General features: G+C 47.6%; 1 protein-coding gene across 1 annotated transcript; it reads left to right on the top strand.

Moving 5' to 3' along the window:
- The first annotated feature begins 2,088 nt into the window (after positions 1-2,088).
- On the top strand, positions 2,089-3,593 carry LOC132900439 (uncharacterized). The gene is made up of 3 exons (XM_060942532.1): positions 2,089-2,247; positions 2,442-2,771; positions 2,912-3,593. The coding sequence occupies exons 1-3, from the start codon at positions 2,134-2,136 to the stop codon at positions 3,161-3,163; spliced, it is 696 nt and encodes a 231-aa protein (XP_060798515.1). The 5' UTR covers positions 2,089-2,133; the 3' UTR covers positions 3,164-3,593.
- Positions 3,594-9,060: the final 5,467 nt, after the last annotated feature.

Raw genomic sequence — 9,060 nt, 5'->3', positions numbered from 1 at the left:
CACCAAAACCCAACATGATAGATCTCTGCATGAAATGCAGAACGTGGCTGGAGTCAACTGGATTTATAGGCTTTCTGCTGTCCTCCCTTTCATTTGCATCCATGGACCATGGGTATGAAAAAGTTCCATATCGGTCATTGACAGTACATCACAGTGTACACGCCGGGCGTGTATATAGCCATAAACCGATTTTAAATGATATGGCTTCCCCATTCCAGAACACCCCCACTTTTGGAAAGCTTGATACGCCCCTGACAGCACTGTAGTACCGATAACAATGTTAAGGAACAGCATCTCATGTAAGATTGCTTAATTGAGGCAGTGTTAGTATAGTAAGCCTAGCCTAAGTGGAACAAGTAGTCAGCTCTTTCATCTTCAATCCTTCTAATGAAAGATAAGTTTGCCATACCTGAAGGCAACGTCTTTTCAGTGGAGGATGAGACTGGCACAGAGGTGGACAAAGACGTGTTTCCAGATCTACTCACTACAACTGGAATCTGCTTTGTCATCAAAGATCAACTGAGTGATAGTGATGAACTGAACAATAGTGACCTGAATGATAGTGCACTGAATGACAGTGGTGGTAAGTAAGTCTCAGCAGCCATGATACCATGTCATAGTAGGGTAAATACAGGTGTAATTGATCAAATTAAAATGATGGTCCTGTTCTATTTAGTGGCACAGCATTCCAGTAGTAGGCACAGACAAGAGCCACCACTTAGCCGCTCAAGCTGGTTTTGTGAGGGTGTTGGTCAAAGAACTCATGGGTCTGGTGTTGAAGCCATAGAAATCTAGAGTAGAAGCGTCAGAGACTTCCAGGAAGTCCACGTCCAATGAAATGGAGGAAGGGAGTCTACCGTATATTTTGATATATTATTTTAATATTCATATTTGCTCTCACATTCTGTTCTAGCCTCAGGTACAGATACACTTTCAGTCACATCGAGAAGCAGCAGCAGCGGTGGCAGCGATTGGTACAGTGGGAGTCTTAAACGCCTGAGAAGAGAGGAGGAGGCTTTGCGGGCTCCACAAGCTAAAGATGTGAGTGCATCAAAATGTCATGTAGACCTTGTTTTACATTTAGGTCATCTCTGTGGTGGGTCTGTCTGTTTATACCCTTGAGTCAGTGCAGAGAAATCCATGGGTTGTCTTGCCCCTTTTGTTACAGTAGAACATGAGCTCTGCACCTGAATCAACAGTTCCATAAGAAAAACTCACACTAATGCATCTTACTAATCGGCAATGAAAAGGTCATAAAATAAGTCACAGAGAGTTGTTTTAGGAATATGGGTGTTGAGTTTTGAAAGCAATAATGAATACCTTTTGAAATGTTTTAGCTTGTTTTGAATTTGTTTTTAATTTAATGAAAACTGGAGCTGTCCACCTCTGTCTTAATCTGATTACAAATCTGAGTGTGGCGCTCCATATAACAGCAGGCAATGTACTATTATCAACATTGTCATCATTGTGGTAATTTTTAAGTGACATGTCTACATGTCTTGAGCATGTCAGTAGTGTGAGATTTGGAACAGCCAATACCGTTTAAGACCAGCGGGGCAGATTGCTCAAGCCTTCACTGCTTACTTAACCACCTGTATTTGTTTTTGATTTAAGCTGATAAAACAGATTCTGCTGACCAAACCAGGTGGAAGTGATGTGCTGGAGGAGTACGAGGAGAAGGGAACAATTAGCCCTGGCACAAGGAAATTGATGGTGAACATTCTAGTCGCGGATATGGTGGAGAGAGAGAGGGGTAATATTTCCTTTTTTAATAACTTTGCATGAAATTGGCATGTCAGTTGGTGTGGATGTAGTTGATACTTGGTATAACTGTATGTTCTTAAACTCAGCTCCTATCAGGCGGGGGTGGCTGTAGATTGTGGACACCTGTAGCTCAGAAGGTAGAGCTGGTCGTCTCATGACTGAAGGGTCGGTGGTTTGAATCCTGGCTCAGACTGACAATGTTGCTCTAATTGCTCCCATGCAAGGTGTCGGCACCTTGTATGGTTGCTGATCGCCATTGGTGTGTGAATGGAGAGGACACTGTATGTTTGCCGCTGCTTTGTGTGTAAATGAGACCATTGTAAAGCGCTTTGGGTGACTTGAAAGGTGCTATATTATTATTGGTCTTAAATGAGATTTTTGCTCTTCAGGAGAATCCCCCAGCGATTGACCAAAGAGAAGTATGCACTTGGAATTGGTAGCCTGTTTCCGTCGCTCCAAAATCCACATGGGAAGACAGGATATGTAAGTTGTTCCTTTTTATCATCAAAGTGCGATATAGCCTGGTGGCTGAGTCGGTAAGCTGATGGCTTAGTGCATGATTCTTTGCTATGCTTTGAATGCTATGGAATTTTGTTAAAGAACATGCCACTGAAATGTGAGAATTCCAGTCGATTCACTGGTAATTTGATTTATTCCTCTTTGCTCTTTTTGGTCAGGAGCATTTTTACGATGGTCAGAAAGGTGGTGGGTTTCTATCGTGGCAACTGAAGTCCGTTCAGAGAGTGACACGACTTTCTGGAAGGGTCAAGGATTCAAGAAAGGAAGAGAACAGAGGCCGCATGCTGAGGAGAGAGATCCGCATACGCCACCGTGATGACCAGAGATGTCAAGAAATCATATCTTTGATGAATCATATGAACAACAGAGAAATCATCATGACAAATATGAGAGAGACACTGGAGTATAGACAGCGCCTTGTCCATGATCCTGACCGATCCTCCACTGTCCTTTCAGTCTTCCCACGGCTACTGGACACTAAAGGATTGGTAATATTTTGTTACTCTTATTTTACTTGTGTTTAATATTGCAGTTTCTTTTCAGGTTGAGATTATCTACACCTGTGAATTTGGAATCACCAGTAGTTGTTAATTGATGGTTCTTCTCTTTTTGCTCTAATGTGTTATAGATTCTTCAAGACTTCAGACTCCTGTTTGGGTCAGAAACTCCATCCAAACTACTGGAAAAGTGGCCGACCTCCTTCCAAACAAAGGTCATCCAACAGGCCGAAATGCTGACTTCCACACCTCTGCTGACACGCTTGTTGATGTCTGCCAAGAATGAGAGGGATGATGAACAATCACTGGAATCACCAGGTATGAATGGCGTGTCACGTGTCACATTGCCTATGTATTATTGTAACTTATCGATGAAAGACTAAAAGGAGTGTATGACCACACAATGTGGAAATTACATGCTACAGTGGAATTGCGTGAATTTCTTGCATGTACTATGAACTGTTGAAACTTATACAGATGAATAAAACAATAGATCATTGTACTCACTTCTTACAGAGTGGGACAGTGATATTGTTAGGACTGGGGACTGTCTTGGCCTCTAGAGGCCGCTGTTATGTTTTTTTTCTTGTCATGTTTGTTTTGGGCCTCTAGAGGTCGCCACTGCTTCTGTGTTTTGTGTTTGCTTTGATTGCCTGTTTAGTCCTCATTATTGTCACCTGTTTCCCATTTAGCTTGTGTATAAATACTTCCTCAGTTTGGTCCCTAGTCACGGAGTCTTTGTGCTACCTATGGTTTGTTTCCTCTGTCCCGTGTACCTTGCTTATGCTCTTGTGGTTTTTTTTTTTTTTTTAGATAGGACAGTGTAGAGCAGGGGTGTCAAACCTGATCCATAAAGGGCCGTGTGGCTGCAGGTTTTCATTCCAGCCATGCAGCAGCACCCTGATTTGGCTTATTCAATCAACTGACACACCCACCCTTTAATCAAGGGTGAGTGTGGCTGCAAGTATTTGACTGTGTGAAGACAGTTCAGTTGATTGAATGAGCCAAGTCAGGTGTGCTGCTGCATGGCTGGAATGAAAACCTGCAGCCACAAGGCCCTTTATGGATCAGGTTTGACACCCCTGGTGTAGAGAGACAGGAAACGAGCGGGAGAGAGAGACGGGGAGGGATCGGGAAATGACCTCGGGTCGGAATCGAACCCGGATATATGGTATGGTGCCTTAGCCATCTGAGCCATGACACCCCCGCTCTTGTGGTTTTTGGTATTTTGTTTTCTTTGGATTTTGTTCTCTCTCTTTGGATCTTCTGAGCGTTTTGGACTTTGTACTAACTTTTTGGATCTTCTGAGCGTTTTGCATTTTGCCTCTTCTTTTCTCATTTTTGGACTTTGAACCTTTGGATCATCCTTTTTTTTTTTTTTGCCTTGGATTTTTTACTCTGTAAATAAACTGTTTTTTTGTACTCTACTATCGTCTCACGCCTCTGCACTTGAGTCAATCCCCTGGTGGCCTAGTGGGGGTTTGCTGGATCACTACACCAGTGACCTGGGTTCGAATCTCAGCAAAACCCTAACAGAAAGACTCCTTCATGACCGACTCAGCAGAGGCTTTTTCAACTGTCTACCCGGCTAACCTTCAGGGAATTATGGCCGCTTTAACACGCTTCGGAGCTACCATGGACACTCATGGACGAACTCTTGCAAGCCAACGTGAGACCCTTGCTCACCATGAGGTAGTGCTTCAGCAAATTGGGAAAACCCTGGCACAGCTGACTTCTCTGCCTGATTCTGCTCCTGCTCCACCATCTGCTCCAGTGCCTCCTGCCACGCTGCCTCCTTCACCTCACGAACCCAGCCTTCCTGCACCACAGAGGTATGACGGCAAGCACAGTGAGTGCCGGGAGTTCCTTACCCAGTGCCAACTCACCTTTGAGCTCCAACCCACCACCTACACTACGGATTGCTGCAAGATTGCCTTTGTGATAACCTTGTTAGCTGGTAAGGCACGAGCTTGGGCAACAGCCATCTGGCAGAGACAGGGACCCGAGTGCTCTGATTTCCAGCTGTTTACGGAGGAGATGCTTCGTGTCTTCGATCAAGCAGACATCAGTAAAGACGCAGCCAGAAAGCTCATGTCCATCCAGCAAGGAGGAAGCGTCACAGACTACGCCATTTCGTTCCGGATGCTCGCAGCAGTAAGTGGATGGAATGAGATTGCCCTGGTTTCAGCCTTCCACCATTGTCTGTCTGACCCCATCAAAGACGGTCTGGCCTCTATTGGATGCCCAAGTGACCTCGAAACACTGATTTTCACATGCCATTCGTCTTGACAACAGGATTAGAGAGCGTCACCAAGTCCTGAGCCTCCCCGGCCTCACTGCCTCAACTTGGAACCTGTCTACCTCCTCCAGTGACTGTCTGGAGCCCATGCAAGTGGGCCGTACTCGTTTCTCCGCATCTGAGAGGGAGTGCAGAAGGAGGGACAAGTGCTGCATCTACTGTGGCAAGCCTGGCCATTTGCGAGTTTCATGTCCCCGAGGTCTCCTTCCTGGGATTTATTGTACAGACGGGACAACTCCAAATGGACCCAGCCAAGACCCTGGCCATCTGGGACTGGCCCACTCCCAAGTCTGTTAAGGAGGTGCAGCGGTTCTTAGGATTCGCAAACTTCTACCGCAAGTTCGTCAGGAACTTCAGTTCCATAGCAGCACCCATGTCGGATCTCACCAAAAGGACTGGTGGCTCTTATGTCTGGTCTCCTCAGGCGGAAAAGGCGTTTAAGGACCTCAAGCACCGCTTCTGCACGGCACCCATTCTGGTCCTCCCGGACACTTCTCAACCATTCATCGTCGAGGTGGACGCCTCGGACAGTGGTGTCGGCGCGGTTCTCTCTCAATGCTTGGAGGGGAAGTTGCACCCCTGCGCATACTTCTCCCACCGCCTGAGCCCTGCGGAGTCCCGGTATGATGTGGGGGACCGAGAACTGCTAGCGGTCAAACTGGCCCTTGAGGAGTGGAGGCACTGGCTGGAGGGAGCGCAACATCCATTCCTGGTTTGGACGGACCACAAGAACCTGGAGTACCTCCAGCAAGCCAAGAGACTGAACCCACGACAGGCTAGGTGGGCCCTGTTTTTCAGTCGATTTAACTTCACCCTATCGTACCGCCCCGGCTCTAAGAACACCAAGCCTGACGCACTTTCCAGGCTGTTCTCTGCCACCAACAGGGAGAGTGAAGTTGGGCCTATCATCCCTGTGTCCCGGATTGTGGTCCCTGTCCGCTGGGGTGTCGAGGAGGTCGTCTGAGGGGCTCAACGCCAGCACCCTGGGACGGGGCCACCGGGCCTCTTGTACGTCCCTCGTCAAGCCCGGGCCAAGGTTCTCCAGTGGGGTCACTCGTCCCCTCTCACCGCCCACCCGGGAGCTCGGAGGACCCTGGACTTCTTGAAAAGATGCTTCTGGTGGCCAAGCATGGAGAAGGAAGTGAGGTAATTCGTCCTGTCCTGTGATGTTTGCACCAGAACCAAGAACCCACGACAGCGTCCCCAGGGTCTCCTGCATCCTCTGCCTATTCCCCGGCATCCCTGGTCCCATGTGGCGGCCGACTTCATCAGGGGCCTTCCTGACTCTCAAGGTAACACTGTCATTTTAGTCATAGTCGACAGATTCTCTAAGGCCTGCCGCTTCATACCACTGTGCAAGCTCCCTTCTGCCCTTGAAACAGCAAAACTAATGTTTATGCATGTCTTCCGAGTCTTTGGTCTCCCACAGGACATCGTCTCAGACCGGGGGCCCCAGTTGTCCTCCCGAGTGTGGCACAGGTTCTGCAAGCTCATTGGGGCCACTGCCAGCCTCTCCTCTGGGTTCCACCCCCAGTCCCATGGCCAGACGGAGAGGCTCAACCAGGACCTGGAAACCACCCTGCGAGGCCTGGTGATGGATAACCCAACATCGTGGAGCACCTGGCTGCCATGGGCAGAGTACGCCCACAACACCCTGCAGTCATCGGCCACCAAGCTGTCGCCGTTCCAGTGCCAAATTCGGGTTCCAGCCACCTCTGTTCCCGGACCAGGAGGAGGACGCTGGGGTGCCCTCGGTCAACCAATATGTGAGACGGTGTCGCAAGACCTGGAGCAAGGTCAGGAGGACCTTCATCCAGACTTCCAGGTCCAACCAGACTCAGGCCAACCGCCATAGAAGGCCTGCCCACGTTTTCTGCCCTGGGCAGTGGGTTTGGCTGTCCGCCAAGGACCTTCCGCTGCGGGTGGAGAATTGCAAGCTTGCTCCTCCCTACGTTGGTCCCTTCAAAGTTGTGCGCAGGGTGAACCCTGTCTCCTACCGGCTCCAGTTACCACGGACGCTAAGGATCAACCCCACATTCCATGTTTCCCTGTTGCGGCCCGTACTGTCGTCCACGTATGCCCCTAGGAATCCCCCGCCCCCCCCGCATCCTCCAGGGTCAGACTGTGTTCACTGTGTGCCGCCTGCTTGACTCCCGCTGAGTCCGCGGTGGGCTCCAATATTTAGTGGACTGGGATGGCTATGGCCCTGAGGAGCGCTGCTGGGTCCCCGCTCGGGATGTATTAGATAAAGAACTTTGTCGGGACTTCCATTCGGCCCATCCAGATTGCCCTGAGAACGTCAGGAGACGCTCCTTGGGGGGGGGGTCCTGTTAGGACTGGGGACTGTCTTGGCCTCTAGAGGCCGCTGTTATGTTTTTTTTCTTGTCATGTTTGTTTTGGGCCTCTAGAGGTTGCCACTGCTTCTGTGTTTTGTGTTTGTTTTGATTGCCTGTTTAGTCCTCATTATTGTCACCTGTTTCCCATTTAGCTTGTGTATAAATACTTCCTCAGTTTGGTCCTCAGTCACGGAGTCTTTGTGCTACCTATGGTTTGTTTCCTCTGTCCCGTGTACCTTGCTTATGCTCTTGTGGTTTTTGGTATTTTGTTTTCTTTGGATTTAGTTCCATCTTTTTGGATCTTCTGAGCGTTTTGCATTTTGCCTTTTCTTTTCTTATCTTTGGACTTTGTACTACCTTTTTAGATCTTCTGAGCGTTTTGCATTTTGCCTCTTTTCTCATTTTTGGACTTTGAACCTTTGGATCATACTTTTTTTTTTTTTTTGCCTTGGCTTTTTTACTCTGTAAATAAACTGTTTTTTTGTACTCTACTATTGTCTCATGCCTCTGCCCTTGAGTCAATCCCCTGGTGGCCTAGTGGGGGTTTGCTGGATCACTACACCAGCGACCTGGGTTTGAATCTCAGCAAAACCCTAACAAATATGGCATCCTTCCTGCTTCTTCTGCACCTCCTGTCACCTCAGCCTGTGGGAAGGAAGAGAACCCAGAAGATCAGTGTAGGCCAGGCCATAGACCACCTGGTGGTATTTCACAAGGTATGTGGTTGATTTAAAAATGTTTTTGATGGTGAAGTTTACTGTGCTTATTGATTTTAAAGAAATCCATGGGTCAAGGTGCATACCATGTTACTGCAGCACCTGAGGAACATTTTCACAGCTTGACTACTTCCTGAAATTAGATGGTCATAATTTCTCATCCTACATTACTGGATGAAGTGATTAATCAGGTGTGTCTGATCATTGAGCTACAGTCAGGCACACCTGATTAATCACTTCATCCAATAGTAGAGGAAGGGAAATAAAGATACAAACCTAATTTCAGGAAGCAGTGGAGCCGATTCAGAATCACTTTAATTGCCAGGCATGTGGACACATGAGGAATTTGACTGCGGTTTCACTTAGCTCTCATAGTACAAAACAGATAAAAAGCGTATACACAAAACGAACAACAAAAAAAGTGCATAGTGCAAAGTATGAAATAGACAAGTATACAGTGTGCACAGAATGACGGTATGAGTTTGCAGATATTTTACAAGTGATATTACTGATATATGAATCTGGATTTTAGCTGTTCATCACAGAGACAGCCTGAGGGGAAAAAACTATTCTTGTCTGGTTGTTTTTGCATACAGTGATCTATATCGTCTCCTTGAGGGGAGAAGATTAAACAGATTGTGACCAGGGTGCGATGGGTCCGCAGAGATGTTACCTGCCCGTTTCCTGACTCTGGACAAGTACAGGTCTTGGATGGAGGGCAGGCTGACACCAATAATTTTCTCTGCAGACCTTATTGTCCGTTGCAGTCTGTCCTTCTCCTGTTTGGTGACCGATCCAAACCAAACAGTGATGGAAGAGCAAAGAACAGACTGAATGATGGCAGAGTAGAATTGTGTCGGCAGGTTGAGCTTCCTGAGCTGGCGCAGAAAGTACAACCTCTGCTGAGCCTTTTTGATGATAGTAACTGT

This window comes from Neoarius graeffei, chromosome 16, assembly GCF_027579695.1.
Source record: "Neoarius graeffei isolate fNeoGra1 chromosome 16, fNeoGra1.pri, whole genome shotgun sequence".
NCBI classification, from domain to species: Eukaryota; Metazoa; Chordata; class Actinopteri; order Siluriformes; family Ariidae; genus Neoarius; species Neoarius graeffei.
Note: the sequence above shows the minus strand (reverse complement) of the source record. Positions and strands in the feature narration are given on the sequence as shown.

Bases quoted from the DNA above. Each gene is read 5' to 3' on its own strand.
- LOC132900439 (XM_060942532.1), top strand. From the start codon at position 2,134: ATGAGATTTTTGCTCTTCAGGAGAATCCCCCAGCGATTGACCAAAGAG. The intron at 2,248-2,441 runs GTAAGTTGTTCC...CTTTTTGGTCAG, and splicing joins CACATGGGAAGACAGGATAT to GAGCATTTTTACGATGGTCA. The intron at 2,772-2,911 runs GTAATATTTTGT...AATGTGTTATAG, and splicing joins TACTGGACACTAAAGGATTG to ATTCTTCAAGACTTCAGACT.